General features: G+C 36.9%; 1 protein-coding gene across 17 annotated transcripts in view; it reads right to left on the bottom strand.

Annotated features, from left to right (window-relative positions):
* RABGAP1L (RAB GTPase activating protein 1 like) overlaps positions 1 to 20,418 on the bottom strand; it is a 675,876-nt gene that overhangs the window by 487,886 nt on the left and 167,572 nt on the right. For all 17 annotated transcript variants that reach the window (XM_070590936.1, XM_070590944.1, XM_070590948.1 and 14 more), the window contains one exon: positions 3,971 to 4,121. In XM_070590936.1, coding sequence (XP_070447037.1) covers positions 3,971 to 4,121 — 151 coding nt within the window. The remainder of the gene's footprint in view (positions 1 to 3,970; positions 4,122 to 20,418) is intronic.

Raw genomic sequence — 20,418 nt, 5'->3', positions numbered from 1 at the left:
CTAAACCCCTAGAATTTCCCAAATGATAAGACTGTCTTTGTTATTCATGGTGAGCCCCTCCAACCACGTCTGATAGTTTATGCTAATGAGACACTCATGGAGGGCCCCTAGATATGCCAATAAGAGGATTCAGTATGGGGGCTGACGAGGACAGGAAGACCAACCGTGCGATTAAAGAGACAGGTGATATCAGCTCAACCTCAGGGGAGGGGAGAGAAGTGGGCTAAAGATTGAGTTCCACCAGGTGGGCGATGATTCAATCCATGCCTATGTAATAAAACCCCAACAAAAACTCTAGACACCAAAGCTTGGTGAGCTTCCGGGGTTGGTGATTTTCCATGTACTACTACACACTGATGGTGGGAGGGTAATGTGCCCCAGAGGACAATGCAAGCTTCATGTTTGGAATCCTCTCATTCTCAGATTCTGTCCTATGTATCTCTTACTTTAGCTGATTCTGATTTGTATGCTTTTGCTATTAAAAAAACTGTACAGGCATACCTTGATTATTGCTCTTCAGTTTATTGTGCTTCACAGATATTGCATTTTTTACAGGACCCTCCACCAGCAAAAAGATTATGACTCACTGAAGGCTCAGACAATGGTTAGCATTTTTTAGCAATAAAGTAGTTATGCCTGTAATCATAAGTATAATACTTTGTTATACTTCTGAGGGAGTCTATGGGGACCCCCAAATTGGCAGCCAGCTGGTATGAAGTGAGAGTGGCTCTGGAGACCCCCAAACTTGTAGTTGATATCAGAAGTCTTGGGCAGACTTGGCAGTCTGGAGTACTCTTCCTGTAGCCTCAAGCTTTGGCTGCCTTTGTCTTTCTTCTCTTCTTTTCTGAACACAACGCTGGACTTAGAGCAGCCATCTTGTGACAAGAAGGTGACAAGAATACGCCAAGTATATCAGACAGGGTTCAGTGAGGGAAACAGAACTTACTCTACGTATTTCAAAAAGGATTTAACGCAGGAACTTACGTACTTAAACACCAGAAGACTTGGAAGACCAAAAGATTGGGGACACCACTGGTGGCGTTTAGGTTTGCCACCACAGCTAAAGTATGGAGAATTGGGAGGTTGCTGTTGCCACTCAAGTTCAGAAACTGCAAGAAACAGCAACTACGAATGAAGGCAGGTGATTCAGAATGGAATGCCGAGGCAGCTGCAAAATCTCACAACTGCAAAGCCCAGGGATCTGCCCACCACTGCCAGAGAAGAACAATATGGTTTTTGCCTCCCTCCAGTCTTCACTGGCAGAAAGTAAATCACAGCCAGAACCCTGGAGTGAAAGGAGTCTGGGAACATTTTATTCAATGAAAACATTCTTTACCATTCTGTCTCTTGGTCTTAAAATTCTTCCTGAAAATTGTATATTCAAAACTACCACGGTGCTTGGTATATATGGTAAAACTTTTATCATAGATAGGAACATATACTAAATTGTCAGGAGTTCATAAATAATATTATGGGAGACTATTCTTTATTTTTCTCCCAAAGTCTGAAATCTTAAAAGGTATGAATCAACAAATCCTCTTAATGGAGAAAGAGATGTGATAGTAGCTGCTATCCCATGAGCAGCCGTTAAAAGTACTATACAGTCAGTTATTTATATGAAAAAGTGATCTGACATCCAGAGTTATACACTCTGGATATTTTCACTCAGATATCCCCATCAATAAAGACTTTTCTAAGCATAAACATCTAATATATATATATTTATTTTATTATTTTTATTAGGCATGAGTTACTGTAATAATATAGATACTATAAAGCACAGAAATGTAGATAGAATGTAAAACAACACAAAGACAATGAAGAAACTTTTACTTCACAAAAATACTACAAAAATATTATTCAATATTGAATATGGGTCATTCTAAAATTTTTATTTTGTGCAATTTTTCTATTGAGATAAACTTCACATAACACAAAATTCACCATTTTAAAGTGTACAATTCAGTGGCTTTTAGTACATTCATAATGTTGTGTAACCACTATCACTATGTAATTCCCGAATATTTGCATCACCCCAAAAAGTAATTCCATACCTGTTGGCAGTCACTTCCAATTCCTCCCTCCCCCAGCCCATCAAGCACTAGTCTACTTTCCCTCCATCGATTTACCTATTCTGAACATTTCATATAAAGAGAATCACACGAGTCCTTATATTTAATATGTTTGTTTAGCAGTTTATGAGACAATTTAAAACTTCTTTCAACATCAGATTTTTGACTCATAGTTCTAACCATTATCACATCTAAAAAAGACTTACAAAGATCCATAGACCCAGTAGAGGTGCATCATTTTTTTCAGTCCCACCCATCAATCATTTTGTTGAAATCTGGCTAGGAAATTACTCATTTTCTCAAGGTATTCTTATGAATAAATCAGAAGGTGTTGTATTTTTAACAAACAGCCCCAAATTCTCTGCAAATATCTGTACAAGTTTTAAACATATTTGAAATTTCTGATTCTGGTTTTTAAGTAAGAAGAAGTTAAGGGTTTTATAATAACACACACATGCAGTTTTCAGTGATAAAATCACAGTGATATTTAAATGGCCAAATGTTTCAAATGTCCTTCTCTACAACATGAGTTTATTTCCAAACTGAGTTGCTTTATCATCTATTATCATAACACTAATTCTTACTTGAAGGGACAGATTGGTGTATTTTTTAAAAATATCTTGATATGTAACATCCTATGACAGCAATCTTTTTAAACCACTCATCCATCCAATGAAGATTAAAATCCACTTAATCTAGCACGTGCAAACTACAAGAAAATTGCAGTGCTCTGAAAGGGAGCACATGAGTATGAGCACCACTGTCATTCCACTCCACAGTGTGCAAGTCCATTCTTCCCTCAGGTCACTCCTGAACCACGTGGGCAAATGGTCATTGGACCCAAGGACCTAGTGAGGTCTCAGTACCGTGGCACACCAAATATTAGTACAGCTTAATATCCTTTTGTGTTAATTTTAAAAAGCCAAATGGAACTTTAGACATCCCCCCTACATCAATGGATCTTCTTGTACATCCCACTGCAGAAAACACTAACCATAAAAAATGATAAAGGTTTTAAAAAAAAAAAACCTGAATTTAGCAGTGATTGAATATATTGGTCACTTAGAAAATATTTGTGGAAGGGAGGAAGGCAAAAAAGAAAGGAAAGGAAGAAGGAATTAGAGGGGCTAAAGAATTTTCAAAGTTGATATATCCTGAGGAACAAAGTCTTGGTTACCAAAAATCTCTCATTTAAGAATAGAGATTTTTTAAAAAACAAACAAAATGTTACTATTATTTTAAAATTCATGATTTAGAGTAGATTAAGAATTTAGGAGGTGAGACCTAAGAAGAAAGTCTAGGATTGAGGATTTACATTCACCTATGCTCTAAAGTCAGTTTTTTGGACATAAGCAAAGGAATTTACATTGGAACTCAGGGTTCCTGACAGAATAAGGCAACTATCCACATCTGGGCAACTATCCACATCACTTAAGTGTAAGGTTACACAGGCAAACAAGGCCTTTTAATTTAACTTTAAGTTAATTTGATTTTAAAACTATAAAGAGAAAAATTATACTGTGTATAACTATATATAATCTATATATAACTATATATATCTCACATATATAACATATATATAACTATATATAAATCTCATACAATAAGAAAGGTTAATTGAAATCACTTGAAACATAAATATATTCCAATTTGGTAAATAGTTATTATAAAGTCACTGGAACAACAAAATGAAAGCCAAGGCATAGTGTTCATAGATGACCACAGTGCATTGTTAAACCCGTCAAACAAGCGTTCAGAACAAAAGGCAGAACTGTTCACTGCACGACACCAATACAGTTTTGAAAGAAGTACAAAGCATTTATGACTTCTTGGAGCTATGATAGCAAGATTTATTTAATATGTTGTCCCATGAGAATAGCACGAAAAGAGCTTCCTACCTTTGTGATGAGAAGTCGGTATCTATCCAGCATTGCCTGGTTGTCATGGCAGCCTGCTAGTAACTGCCACACCTCTGCCCTCAACGCTTCAGGAACGCCACTCTTCACCAGAGTGGAGAGCCCTTTCGGTCGTGCACCAAGGTTGCTGTGCCTGAGAAAACAAGAAAATAACCCATTCATACTCCCTTCACCACTGCTAAACTGTTTTTGTTATGGAAAGTATATTAATGAGTTTAAAACTGTAAGCCTGGCTCAAGAGAAAAATGGCAGCGGGGAGGCATGAAATAATAGTAGTGTTTAAGCTCGGTGATATCTTTAACTTTTTTTCTTGGTCTCATTTTCTTTATTGGTGAACCATGTTATTCCACCATCAAGGAAAGTTTTTTCCTCTTCTCATTTAGTTTTTTAATCATCCTATGAACTTATTCATAATAATGAATGTGTTAACTATATATTTCTAGGCAGCATTTCAAGGTATAAGGATGCTGAGGCAGCATCCCACATATGAAATACAGGAAGATGGCACAGATGTTAGCTCAGGGCCAATCTTCCTCATCAAAAAAATTAAATAAATAAATAAATAAATAAAATTAGCCTTCCATCTACTTCACCTACTTCTCTAGCTAATCCACACTCTTCCACCTCCAGCCAAGACCTCAGTTTGGCATGCCCTTCCTCTGAAATATGTTCCATGTTTCCCCATACTGTCATAATCTGGCTATCTTGGGAAAACTGTAATAACTTCTACTCAAAAATTCAAGTAAACTCATCCCATTTATATATATATATATATATATTTTTTTTTTTTTTTTGGAAGATTAGCCCTGAGCTAATTACTGCCAATCCTCCTCTTTTTGCTGAGGAAGACTGGCCCTGAGCTAACATCCATGCCCATCTTCCCCTATTTTATACATGGGACGCCTACCACAGCATGGCTTTGCCAAGTGGTGCCATGTCCACACCCGAGATCCGAACCGGTGAACCCCGGGCTGCCAAGAAGCAGAACGTGCGCACTTAACCGCTGTGCCACTGGGCCGGGCCCCCATTAATATTTTTGATAAATCAACAGATTTATATCTATTCTCCTTTCTTTCAGCTTCTTCAAATAAAACTTTATATTGTTGAGTTAAAGAACCTAAGCCAACAATACTGATAAGCTTGAAGCAAAATGAAGTAAAAAAAGGTAGAGCTTGTATGATTTAACATGCTATTGCACTATTAAAGAATACAGTTACGCTGCTAAGTGAAAAAAGGTTTCAAAACAGTATATATAATATTATTTTAAATACTCATTCTCTCTTTCTTTCTCTCTAACACACACTATTTCAAAACCTGCTTTTAACATAAATGGAAGAGAATACAGAAGAATATATTCCAAAATATGTGCGTATAGAATTAAGAGGGAAAGTACTCCTTTTATTTTCCTTTGTTGTTTGAAATATTTACAAAGATCTTAAATGCTTTTATAATCATACACAAAAAAAGTCATTTGAATTCTTTAAATTTTTCTCATGGACTTTAAGTAAAATACAACTTCAGTTAATTTGTAAAATACCATAGCTAAACACGTTCCACAAAACATGTCAAGTAGAGAGAGAGCATTACTCATTCTTGAGAAGATTTACCCAAGGAAACTAGGTGACACCTAGAGCTTCCTTCCAGCTGTCACTTCTTCGCTATCCAATTGAGTTCATGATTAGCAAGGGAATATTATGCCACAAGACAGCCAGGATCAATCATAAAAGGATCTTTTTCATAATTTATTTGGTTCTGATTACACTTTTGAACAGGAAAAACATACATGGTTTGTGGGTAGCTGAGGTTTCTGCACTCTTAGTGTAAAAAAGTGAGTTAACTAAAAACAACAGCGTGCAAAGCGGTAAGCTCATTTCCCCTGAAATTAAATGCAAAATATTCTGAATTATGACTCCCATAATATATAAGGGGAATTCAAAATAATTAAATATATCCTATGCTATATGTTATACAGAGATCAATACATCATCACCGTGTATCTACAGCTATTAAAACTCCAATAAATATCCCTCATGTGAAAGAAAACTTTATTCAACCCCACAAAATCCCCAAGCTATCAGAGTGTCTCCTACCTTGCACATCAAATTTTTTAAAGTTGTTGTAAACTCTCTATCTCTATTTCTTCCCCTCCCACTCATTCCTCAACTCAGCTCAACATGGGTTCCCTATCTCTCCCAGAAAAAAGATTTCACTTAAGTAATACATGACTTCTCTCTATGCCACTAAATTCAATGGACATTTTTCAGTCCTTTCACCGTTGACCACTTTGTTTCCCTGGCCTTCAATGACAAAGCACTCTCTTTTTCCCCTCACAAATCCCACTGCAGATTGCTCCTCCTCTATTAATTTCTTAATTGTTCCAAGTTCTTTGTCTCTCTACTCCTTCCCTCAATGATCCAGTTTTCTTCACTCTCTTGTCTCTGGGCATTATCATCTATGCCCATGTATTCTGAGCTCCAGAGGCACCTCAAAATCAACATGCTCAAAGCTGAAGTCAAATTCTTTCTCCCCAAACCTGGCTGTTTTCCAGAGTATCCCATCTCAGTGACTATCATCATAATCCACCCAAATTAGAAAGCTAGGAATTACTGTTGACATTACTCTCTGCCCTATAAGCCATTACTAACTCATCAACAAGTCTGATGCATTTTATTTTCCCAACCTCTCCAAAATCCATGCATTTCTATTTCCAATGCCACCAACTCTATTCATTCTATTCACTCTAGACCTCTGCAATAGCCTCCTAATATCTAATTGTCCTACTACAATATATTTCCAATACTGCAGGTAGAATGAAGAAGACAAATAGCTTGACTAAATATTATGCTGGCTCAGATTATTTTGTACAATGACTTACATAAGGTTTTGAATTTGGAATATCTCTTCCTACACATGCATACACACATAGATACATATGCATATACAGACCCCTTAAGGTTAATAGTCAACAGTCCCTAATGAATATTTTACCATAACATGATGCAACTCAATTGACATTCAGCTTCCAGCTGACCCTCAGCCATCTGTTTGGCCAGGCATAATGGAAAAAAACCTTTTCTCCTCTCTTAAAAACCTAGGCACTATTTATCTTTACAGACTAACATTTAAAAAGAACTAGGTCATTCATAACAATGCAGGATTAACAGCTTTAATTTACTGATTATCCTGGTAATGATACAGTAATCATATTGCACACAGCACCCTCGTACTTAAGAGGTACTGATGGATATTAAGCCAAATGCCACTAGTATACATCTATGATCAGGGAGGCTGAAGCAAAAAAGCAATTTATAGAAATAGTTATTGCTTTCAATATTTCTGATAAAAACATAACTACATATGGCATTGCTTTAATACAACATTAACTACAGCTATCAAGCGACTTGGAAATAGACAGCTAGTTATGACACATGCTGAACTCTGTGCTAGAAACAAGATAGATATCTAATTATTCAAAAAAATCACACATGAATCAGATATATATACTAAACATATAGTAATCAGGTTGTTTTTAATGCATGAATATAAACAAGAGCAAAAATCTCTGTCCTCTTTACCTATGTACCCCAAGCATGTAGAACAGTGCCTGGCACACAGATGGCATTCAATACATTTTAGACAAATGAATGAATAAATAGGTTTATGAAATTAATATGATCAACTATTAAGGCTAAACGAAGAAGGAATGCTTTTTTAAAAGCAAACATTCTCATTGACTTTAATAGGATCATAAAGCTGCTGTGCATTCATCCAGTTACCTCCAAAGAGGCATCTTTTCTTGAAACTATCTAGGCATAGAATTTTTTCTATTTTTAAAGCTGTCCAGGAGAGAGTGTCAAAGAGAAAGTGTCATTTCTAACAAAAACCACAGAGAAATCAAGAGATGAGAAGAAAAGCCACTGAATGACAGTGAGTGGTCACTGACGGAATTAGGACAATGTTGATAGAGGGGAAGCAGAAGGAGATGGCCAGAAGATATAAGAAGGAGAGGGTAGCCGCTTGACCCATTTTAAAAGGTTCTCTCAGAAAAGGGAATAGGTACAACTGGAACTAAAAGATGGCGTGGCATCGAGTAAAGTTGGGAATTTCTCCTTCCCCCAATAATGAGAACACCTAGATATGTAAAACTAGGTTTTATATTAAGTTAAATAAGCTACATAAAGAAAAATTTCAAGAAAAGTGATAGATTAAAGGTCATTATGAACATCAAGAGCACATTTTTTTTAACTATAGTTTCTTTTGCTTTTTTTTTTTTTGCTTTTTCTCCCCAAATTCCCCCAGTACATAGTTGTATACTTTTAGTTGTGGGTCCTTCTAGTTGTGGCTCGTGGGATGCCGCCTCAACATGGCCTGATGAGTGGTGCCACGTCCGCGCCCAGGATCCGAACCAGCGAAACCCTGGGCCACCAAAGAGGAGCACGCAAGCTTAACCACTCCGCCACGGGGCCGGCCCCCAGACATTTTGTTTTGATTTGCTTATTTTTTGAAGGGTGTTTTACTCAGTTGAAAAGAATGGAACATTATATTAATGTGAAAAGGACGGAAGCTATGGATGTTCACGCTTAGTGATTCTAATCTTCAGGTTTCCTCAGAGTCTAGGTTTTATTTTGTTTTCCCAGCAGTTTATTGGTGCTCAGTTAGGGTGAAAGACCACTGATTAAAAACAGATTTTCCTGGGGGCCAGCCCAGTGGTGTAGTGGTTCACACACTCCGCTTTGGTGGCCCAGTATTCGCAGGTTCAGACCCTGGGCACAGACCTACACACTGCTCATCAAGTCACATACATAGAAAACAGAGGAAGATTGGCACAGATGCTAGCTCAGGGACAATACTCCTCAAGCAAAAAGAGGAAAACTGGCAACAAATGTTAGCTCAGAGCCAATATTCCTCACCAAAAAAAGGGAAAAAAATCCCCATATTTTCCCATTTTGCTAATAAGTATAGCCATGAAGAATACAATCAAAACGCCTACTAAATGTGTATTGATTTTCTGATATTCTAATAAAAGAGAATGAATAGTTTGAGGATGGCTTTATTAATTATAATAAACCAGTACCCAATTTGCACCTCAGACGTTCATTTAGTTTTTTTGGTTAGAAAACCTTCCTACTACATAAGTTGACTTTTATACCTAAGTGTTCAAGGTCAACACTACACTTTTCTAGTCTAAAAGTCTCAACAGCTTCTACACAATTTCAAAACCAGAAGCAGTTATCCAGCAACAATTCTGCCCAATACCTTAAATTCCTTAAATAATTTAATACTCAAGTCACCAGCATTACCATTCTGAATATATTCAACATATAAAACAAATCTTGTCACCACTTTCAGTTTGGTTTTTCCAAGTCTTCCCATAACAAATGTTTCCTCTCTTCCTCTGTTTCTGTCCCTCTTCCTCTCTCTCTCTCTCAGTTCCAGTTTGCTCACTTCTTTCACGGAGTAATTATGTCTTTAACACACCTGAATTCCAATCTCATATAAAGACTTCACTTACTGAACTTTTTACGCAATCTGTTTTTAGTTTTCTTTTCCATATTATCCTTATTTTTCCTGATAATTCCAAATTAATATTAAAAATTTTTCCTTTATAGCTTTCTAATAGTATATTTAGTTACCTGAATTCTGATTTTATCCATAAAAGTTTCAATTTATTTTAATACAGTGATCTAGCTGTTTTATAATAAGTTCAAAATATTTTCAACAATTTTTTACCTAAAAGTTCATTGAGAACACAGGCTATCTCCTCACTTAAAAGAAAAATTTTCCCAAAGCACAAAATGTAGGATTTCACACAACAGGTGCCTTACCTAAATAAATCACAAATATATCTTCATGTAACTACCTAGCTAGTATTCCTAAGACACTTTGAAAGCTTCTAAATTTAAAGACTAATGTTTAAAAAAGATATTCCAAGAGCAATTTAAAAATTTTGTCAATCCTTCAACGTGGATGGACCTTGAGGGTATTATGCAAAGTGAAATAAGTCAAAGGGAGAAAGTCAAATACGGTATGATCTCACTCATAAGTAGAAAAACAACGACAAACAAACACATAGCAACAGAGATTGGGTTGGTGGTTACCATAAGGGAAGGGGGGAGGGGAGAGGACAAAAGGGGGGATTATGCTCACATGTGAGGTGACGGACTATAATTAGTTTTTGGGTGGAGAACATGATGTAATCTACACAGACTCTGAAATATATTAGGATGTACATCTGAAAGCTATATAATGTTATAATCCAAAGTTACTGCAATAAAAAATTAATTAATTAATTAATTAAAATAAATAAATATCTGCCCACTGAAAAAAACGGATGCGATGCTAGGACTAGTGGTTGCTGCCCAATATTCTTCTTTCCTTTCTTCCTTACTAACAAAAGCTTACTTTTTAAAAATTTCATGTATTTATTTTATTGAGGTGAAATTCATACAGCATAAAATTAACCATTTGAAAGTGAACAATTCAGTGTCATTTACCACATTCACAGTGTTGTGCAACCACCAGCTCTATCTAGTTCCAAAACATTTTCAAGCATTTCCAGAAGGAAACCCCATAGCCATTAAGCAGTTGTTCCCTGTGTCTCCCTCTCCCCAGCTCCTGACAACTACCAATCTGCATTCTGTCTGTATAGATTTGCAATTCTTGATATTTAATATAAATGGATTCATAGAATAAAAAAAGAAAAATTCTGTCAATCCTTGTATAATAGATACAAATTTCTCTCAGTTAGGTATATTTTACCCTTTTCATATGAATTGTCACGATACAACTGCAAAAGTGAGCCAAATAAAATATTTGAATTGTAAAAGATTTAGCAAGTTTTCTAAAGGTCTAAAAATCAATTATCTTAGTTCTTTAAAATAGTTCCCTCAGATTCTTTCAATGAATTTCTTGAAGTCCACTACTAAAAATATAATTTAGAAAGATTATATTTTATTTCTGAAAAAAATTACAATGAATTACAGCTGAGAAACCCTGTCAATTCTACTTCAAAAGTCTTTTTCCATTTGGAGCCTCCTCTCTATACATAAGGCCCATGAGTTTGGTACAGACCTCTCAACCCGTGTAATTACCTCCTAACTCGTTTCTCTACTAACAGCTTCTTCTTACTCCAAAATTACCTTCCTAAATAATAAAAAGCATCATAGCTTAAAAATATTTATTGGAGATTGTCTTTATTATGTTGAAACTATTGTTGGATGGTGGATACATAAGGCTTCATGTATTTTTTTCTACTTTTGTATATATTCAAAAATTTCCAGTGAGTCTTCAGTGTTTACATGAACATTTATCCATTATATCACAATTATCTGTTTAAATGTCTACATGCCTCTATAAGATGGTAAACTCCTTGGGGGTAGGAATTATTTCCTATTCATCTTTAAATCAGCAGTGTCTAGTATAAGTCCTAAGAGAGAGTAGGTTATTTTTTTTAAGCTGGATGAGAGAATCAAGAGACCCGTCATTTTATAGAAAAAAACATTAAAAAATGGTCAAGAAATTTGAAACAACCTCAGTGTTTCATTATTTTGTTAAAACAGTATGATATGAGCATACATTCCCACCCTTCTTGATTATGAACCTCAAAGGTAAGAACTGTGTCTTTATCTATGTATCTCTTAGAGCCTAAGAGGATGCTTCATAAACGAATGTTGAACCAAGTTATAAATCTTGCATTTTATAAATAGAGCAAAGATCTTAATTTGCTGTTTATTAGTCATCAAAGTATTTTGTTTTCCTGTCCACCATACTGCCATTCTCATGATCTCTCTTTAAACTCATACTAGAAGCCTGGCAAGGGTAATAATTTTCCTAGTTTATTCTCTCTCTTACTAAAACTTCTACATGCTCCTATAAAAACTAATCTAGCAACCCACCTACATTATAGAAACGACAGCCTCTCCACCTGGTTAAAAAAGTTCTGGCTCTGGAGCAAGACTGTCTGGATTCAAATCCTGGCTCTGTCATTTATTTGCTGCATAATCATGGGTACATTACTTATTGACTGTGGGATCTTGAGCAAGTTACCTATTTGCTGTCATTATTTGTTGTGTATTTTTATATCAGTTACCTAACACAGCTGCATCTCATTTTTCTCATCTCTAAAATGAGGATAATAATAGTCCCTACCTCAGAGGGTTGTTGTGATGACTAAATTAACTAAGGCATCTACAGTGCTTAAAGCTGCACCTGGCACACAGTAAGTACAGTTAATCAGCTATTACTTTTGTAGACATGGCCCACCTTTCCTCCTAATACAATAAACCATCTGTGCTCCTAAATACAACTTCCCCATCAGTCAACAAATCCATCTTCTTGGCTATTCATCGACTTCTCTTGGAACTGTGTCCTCTTCCTCTGGCATTATCAAATTTCCTCTACTAGATCATTTCCAACAATACGGAAACATGCCTCTATTGGCCATCTTAATTTTCAGAGTAACGTCTCAACCCACATCTACTCCCTAACTCCTTATTTCTTATCATCGCTTTATAGTAAAACTACTCTGAAAAGCTATCTACACCTGCTGATTATCTTTCTTCTTAGACAGAGTCCAATCCAGCTCTCATTCCTATCTTTCCCTTCAGAGGTTCTTGTCAGGGTCACCAGTGACATCCAAATTGCTGGATCCAATGAAATTCTCAGACTTCCTCTAACTTGACCTATCAGCAGTTGATCACTCCCGTGACAGACATAGGGCACTTGATTTCTGTCTGGGTTCTCCTCTTACCTTTGGTATGTTTTCTTGAATTCCTTTGAGTGACCCTCCTCATCCTTCCAACCTCCAAACACTGGAGTAGTCGAGGGCTCAGTTCCTGGGTGACTTCTCTGTCTATCTACATTCACTCTCTGAGTAATCTCATCCATTCTAACAGCTTTAAAAACCATCTATTGGGGCCAGCCCCATGGCACAGTGGTTGAGTTTAGCACACTCTGCTTCAGCAGCCTGGGTTCACAGGTTCAGACCCTGGGCATGGACCTACACCACTTATCAGCCATGCTGTGGTGGCAATCCACTTACAAAATAGAGGAAGACTGGCACAGACGTTAGCTCAGGGCTAATCTTCCTCAAGCAAAAAAAGAGTAAGATTGGCGACAGATTTTAGCTCAGGGCAAATCTTCCTCAGCAAAACAAAAACAAACAAAACATCTATTGACTGATGGTTTCCAAACCCATATTTCCATCCTTATTTTTCCCTTGCACTCAATCTTACATGTAACTGACTAATGAACACATTTATTTGGATGTCTAAAAGGCATCTCAACATCTCTAAAATCTTGATTTTATCCTCCGAAGCTGTTCTTCCTCCCTTATCTCTCATATTTAAGTAAATGGAAAGTCCTCTAGTTGCTCAAGCCAAAAATGTTGGCATCATTGGTCAGTTATTTCTTTTTCTGAAGCCACACAGGTAACATAAGCAAGTTCTATCAGCACTCTCTCTCAAAATATATCCAGAATCTGATCACAAGTCACCTTCCACTATCAGCTTAGCATAAGACACCATCATTTCTCCCCTGGATTATCTTCTAACTATTCTGACTGCTTCTATCTTTGCTCTCTTATAATTTATTTTTCACTTCAAAGCCAGAATGATGCTTTTAAAAATGTTTAAGTCAAAATATCTTACCATAGCATGACATCATCAAGACACAAAGTGGTCAAGTAACTTTCCCAAGAGAAATGAATCTACTTATAACCTAACAGGAAATATAACAACTTACATTTATTTAAAAATTACATAAGAGGGGTGCCATCAGCATCATGGCAAAGTGAGCTTGCCCAGGACTCTCTCCTCTCCAACATACAAGAAAAAGGAATAATCATATTCCAACAGAAAATATCCTAATAGCACAGGAATCCTCAGAGAGTCACAGCAGCCAAATGACAGAGGGTAGAGAGGCTCGAGCCCCCTTCAGAGGACCTGGAATGGGGTAAGAGAGAACTTCACTCCCTCCCCTAAAGACTGTGGTGACTGCCGCAGGAGGCTCTGTAAGGGAAGGAGTTGGGGAGGGGTCACACCTTGGCAGGACCACTCAGGACTCCCTAGTGCCCTTGCAGCATAGAGGGAAACCATCTAACGGGGCGAAAGCTTTCACGTGGGGTGACCTTATCAAACAAGGACCCCAGCAGACCAGATAGCAAGAGCTGATCAGGAAACTCAGGTCTGTGTGCAAGAGAAAGCCCGCCCCCTACCCCCGGCACTGTGCCGTGCCATCTTGGCTGAAGGCGGAGGGCTCAGAATATGCGGCTCTCAACCCCCATCTAGGGGCAATAGGTTGTAACTGTAACTGAATAATAGCAAAATGGGCAAAACCTGTAGGTCCAGGATCAGACAGTTCATCAAATCTCAAGACCAGAGGGAAAACAATACCCAGAATTATGTCCTGCAGACTCAGAAATAAGTAAGCTAAATGACACTGAACTCAGAAATAGCTATCGAAAAAAACTCAATGAGGTAAAAGAGAATATAGAGAAACAATTCAACGAGTTCAGGAGCTACTTCACAAAAGAGATTGAAACTATAAAGAAGGATCAATCAGAAATACTATAGATGAAAGACACAATGGAAGAGATAAAACTAAATATGGATTCCCTGAATGCGCGTGTAGACACCACAGAGGAACGAATCAGCATAATTGAAGACAGACAAGTTGAAATGCTCCAGACAGAGGAAGAGAGAAAACTGAGACTAAAAAGAAATGAAAAAAGTCTCCGAGAAATATCCAACACAATGAGGAAATGCTACATAAGAATTATAGGTATCTCAGAAGGTGAAGAGAAGGAGAATGGAGCAGAAAGTGTGCTCAAAGAAATAAGAGCAGAAAAGTTCCCAAATCTAGGGATTAAGAGAGAAATGTGTGTGGAGGAAGCTTTCATATCTCCTAGACTTGTCAATTTAAAAAGACCTACTGCAAGGCATATAGTAGAACAAATGGCAAAAATGAATGACAAAGAAAAAATACTCAGGGCAGCAAGGCAGAAGAAAATAACCAACAAAGGACCCTCTATCAGACTTTCAGCAGACTTCCCTGCAGAAACTTTACAAGCTGGGAGAGAATGGAATGACACATTCAAAACATTAAAAGATAAAAACCTTCAGCCAAGAATACTCTATCTAGCAAAAATATCCTTCAGACATGAGGGAGAAGTTAAATCTTTCCAAGGTAAACAAAAGCTAAGAGACTTCGTAGCCATGAGACCCCTGCTACAAGAAATCCTCAAGAAGGCCCTCATATCTGAAAAAAGAAAAAAAGGGAGAAAGCGGTCACAAAACACAGAGTAAGGAGACAAATAGGTAGAATCAGAATAGGATAGCAAATATTCAACTACAGCCTTAGGATAAAGGGAAGTAAAACACCAAAAACAAAGACAATCTTGTCACTTTAACCACAAACTCATAACACAAGTTGGAATAAGATATGAGAATAATAACTTAGGAAGGGAGGAGGAAAGGGACTGAATCAGTTTAGACTAAGGAAATAAGAGGCCATCAGAAAATGGACTATGTTATGCACAAGATTCTGAATACAAACTGCAGGGTAGCCACTAAACTAAAAAGCAGAACAGAGACACAAAAAGTAAATAAGGAAATTACTAAGAAATACAGCATAAGAAACTGCAGTAATCAATGGGTAGACCAAAACACACAGGATGAGAAAGAAAGGAAACACAGGAAAACCAGAAAATGAGTGACAGAACAACAGCATTAAGCCCTCATACATCAATAATCACCCTCAATGTAAACGGACTGCACTCTCCAATAAAAAGACAAGAGCGGCAAGATGGATTAAAGAACAAGATCCAACAATTTGTTGCCTCCAGGAAACTCACCTCAGCTCCAATGACAAGTACAGGCTCAGAGTGAAGGGGTGGAAGATGATACTCCAAGCTAATGGCAAAAAAAAGAAAGCAGGTGTCGCAATACTTATATCAGACAAAGTAAATTTCAAGATAAGGCAGGTAAAGAGAGACAAAGAGGGGTGGTATATAATGATCAAAGGGACACTGCATCAAGAAGAAATAGGGCTTATAAATATCTATGCACCCAACACAGGAGCACCAAAGTTCATAAAGCAACTATTAACAAACTTAAAAGAAGATATCAAAAATAACACAATAATAGTAGGGGACCTCAACACCCCACTCACATCATTCGACAGATCATCCAGACAGAAAATCAACAAGGAAACAGTGTAATCAAACGAAAAGCTACAACTGTTGGACTTTTAGACATATATAAAACACTCCAACCAAAAACAGCAGAATACACATTCTTCTCAGGTCCACACGGAACATTCTCAAGGATAGACCATATGTTGGGAAGCAAGACAAGCCTCTATAAATTTTAAAAAATTGAAATAATAACAAGGATCTTCTCTGATCATAATGCTATAAAGCCGGAAATTAACTACAAGAAAAAAGCTGAGAAAGGGACAAAGATGTGGAGACTAAACAATATGCTATTGAACAAGCAATGGATCATTGAAGAAATTAAAGAAATCAAAAAATATCTGGAGACAAATGAAAATGATAACATGCCATACCAACTCATATGGGATACAGCAAAAGCTGTATTAGGAGGGAAATTCATCGCAATTTTGGCACACCTTAACAAACAAGAAAAATCCCAAATAAGCAATCTCACATTACACCTAACTGAATTAGAAAAAGAACAAACAAAGCCCAAAGTCAGCAGAAGGAGAGAAATAATAAATATCACAGCAGAAACAAATGCTATTGAAACAAAAAAGGCAGTAGAAAGGATCAAGGAAACAAAGAGCTGGTTCTTTGAGAAGATAAATAAAATTGACAAACTTCTAGCCAGACTTACAAAGAAAAAAAGAGAGAAAGCTCCAATAAACAAAATCAGAAGTGAAAGAGGAGAAATAACAACAGACTCCATAGAAATACAATGGATTATAAGAGAATACTATGAAAAACTATATGTTAACCAAATGAATAATCTAGAGGAAATGGATAAATTCTTAGACTCTTAAAACCTCCCAAAGCTAAGTCAAGAAGAAACAAACAATCGGAATAGACCAATCACAAGGAAAGAGACTGAACAAGCAATCAAAAGCATGCCAAAGAATAAAACCCCAGGACCAGACAGCTTTCCTGGGGAATTCTACCAAACTTTCAGAGAGGATTTAATACCTATCTTTTTCAAGCTATTCCAAAAAATTAGGGAGGATGGAACACTTCCTAACACATTCTACAAGGCCAACATCACTCTGATACTAAAGCCTGATAAGGACAACACAAAAAAGGAGAACTAGAGGCCAATATCACTGATGAACATAGATGCAAAAGTCCTGAACAAAATTTTGGCAACCCGAATTCAGCAATACATCAAAAGGATCATACATCACAATCAAGTGAGATTCATACCAGGGACACAAGGATGGTTCAACATCCACAAATCAATCAACGCGATACACCACATCAACAAATTGAGGAATAAAAAACACATGATCATCTCAATAGGTGCAGAGAAAGTATTTGACAAGATCCAACAGCCATTTATGATAAAAACTCTTAACAAAATGGGGATAGAATGAAATTACCTCAACATAATAAAGGCCATATATGACAAACCCACAGCAAATATCATTCTCAATGGAGAAAAACTGAAAGCTTTCCCTCTAAGAACAGGAACCAGACAAGGATGCCCACTGTCACCACTCTTATTTAACATAGTATTGGAAGTCCTAGCCAGAGCAATCAGGCAAGAATAAGAAATAAAAGTGATCCACATTGGAAAAGAAGAAGGGAAACTGTCACTCTTTGCAGACGACATGATTTTATATCTAGAAAACCCTAAAGAGTCCACTAAAAAACTTTTAGAAACAATAAAGGAATACCGTTAAGTCGCAGGATATAAAATCAATGTGCAAAAATCGGTTGCGTTTCTATACACTAACAATGAAGTAGCAGAAAGAGAAATTAACAATACAATCCCATTTACAATTGCAACAAAAAGAATAAAGTACCTAGGAATAAACTTAACGAAAGAGGTGAAAGATCCGTACACTGAAAACTATAAAACATTGTTGAAAGAAATTGAAAACGACACAAAGAAATGGAAAGATATTCCGTGCTCTTGGATTGGAAGAATTAACATTGTTAAAATGTCCATACTTCCTAAAGCAATCTATAGATTCAATGCAATCCCTATCAAAGTTCCAACAACATTTTTCACAGAAATAGAACAAAGAATCCTAAAATTTATATGGAACAACAAAAGACCCCAAATAGCCAAAGGATTGCTGAGAAAAAAGAACAAAGCTGGACGTGTCACACTCCCTGATTTCAAAATATACTACAAAGTCATAGTGACCAAAACAGCAGGGTACTGGCACAAAAACAGACACACAGATCAAAGGAACAGAATTGAGAGCCCAGAAGTAAACCCACATGTTTATGGACAGCTAATATTTGACACGAGAGCCAAGAGCATATGATGGAGAAAGGAGAGTCTCTTCAATAAACGGTGTTGGGAAAACTGGACAGCCACATGCAAAAGAATGAAAGTAGACCATTCCCTTACACCATGCACAAAAATCAACTCAAAATGGATTAAAGACTTGAATGTAAGACCTCAAACCATGAGACTTCTAGAAGAAAACATAGGCAGTATGCTCTTTGACATCGGTCTGAGCAGCATATTTTCAAGTCCCATGTCTGACCGGGCAAGGGAAACAAAAGAAAAAATGAACAAATGGGACCACATCAAACTAAAAAGCTTCTGCACAGCAAAGGAAACCATCAACAAAATGAAAAGACAACCTAACAATTGGGAGAAGATATTTGCAAACCACATATCAGATAAGGGGTTAATATTCAAAATATACAAAGGGCTCACACAGTTCAACAGCAAAAAAACCAACAATCCAATTAGAAAATGGGCAAAAGATCTGAACAGAGATTTCTCCAAAGAAGATATACAGATGGCCAACAGGCATATGAAAAGATGCTCAACATCATTAGCTATCAGGGAAATGCAAATCAAAAGTTCAATGAGGTATCACCTCACTCTGGTCAGAATGGCTGTAATTAACAAGACAGGAAACAACAAATTTTGGAGAGGATATGGAGAGAAGGGAACCCTTGTTCACTGCTGGTGGCAGTGCAAACTGGTGCAGCCACTATGGAAAGTAGTTTGGAGTATCCTCAGATAATTAAGGATAGATCTACCCTATGATCCAGCTATCCCACTGCTGGGTATTTATCCAAAGAACTTGAAAACACAAAGGCATAAAGATACTTGCACCCCATGTTCATTGTGGCATTATACACAATAGCCAAGATTTGGAAGCAACCTAGGTACCCATCAAGGGACGAATGGATAAAGAAGATGTGGTATTTATACAGGATGGATTACTACTCAGCCATAAGAAATGATGAAATTCGGCCATTTGTGCCAACATGGATGGATCTTGAGTGCAATAAGTCAGAGGGAGAAAGTCAAGTACCGTATGATCTCACTCATAAGTAGAAGATAAAAACAATGACAAACACACACATAGCACTGGAGATTGGACTGGTGATTACCATAGGGGAAGGGGGGAGGAGGGAGGGCAAAAGGGGTGATTAAGCTCACATGTGAGAGGATGGACTATAATTAGTTTTCGAGTGATGAACATGATGTAACATACACAGAATTCAAAATGTATTATGATGTACATCCGAAAATAAACAAATAAATGAAAAAAAAACCTCTTAACAAAATGGGGATAGAAGGAAATTACCTCAACATAACAAAGGCCATAATATGACAAACGCACAGCCAACATCATACTCAATGGGAAAAAACTGAGCGCCATCTCCCTGAGAACAGGAACAAGACAAGGATACCCTCTATCACCATTCTTATTCAACATAGTACTGGAGGTTTTGGCCAGAGCAATTAGGCAAGAGAAAGGAATAAGAGGAATCCAAATTCCTTTTACTGGGAGGGAAGGAAAAAGTGAAACTCTCGCTGTTTGCAGACGACATGATCTTATATATAGAAAACCCCAAAGAATCCATCAGAAAACTATTAGAAATAATCAACAACTACAGTAAAGTTTCAGGGTATAAAATCAACTTACATAAATCAGTAGCATTTTTATACTCTTAATAACGAACTAACAGAAAAAGAACTCAAGAGCACAATATCATTCACAATTGCAACAAAAAGAATAAAATACACTGGGGTGAATTTAACTAAGGAAGTGAAAGACCTATACAACGAAAACAACAAGACTTCCCTGAAAGAAATGGATGACAACATAAAGAGATGGAAAGATATTCTATGCACATGGATTGGAAGAATAAACAGAGTTAAAATGTACATGCTACCTAAAGGAATCTACAGATTCAATGCTATCCCAATCAGAATCCCAATGACATTCTTTACAGAATTAGA

The sequence above is a fragment of the Equus przewalskii genome, chromosome 23, assembly GCF_037783145.1.
Source record: "Equus przewalskii isolate Varuska chromosome 23, EquPr2, whole genome shotgun sequence".
NCBI lineage: Eukaryota > Metazoa > Chordata > Mammalia > Perissodactyla > Equidae > Equus > Equus przewalskii.
The sequence above is the reverse complement of the archived record's forward strand: the minus strand, read 5'-3'. Positions and strand labels throughout refer to the sequence as shown.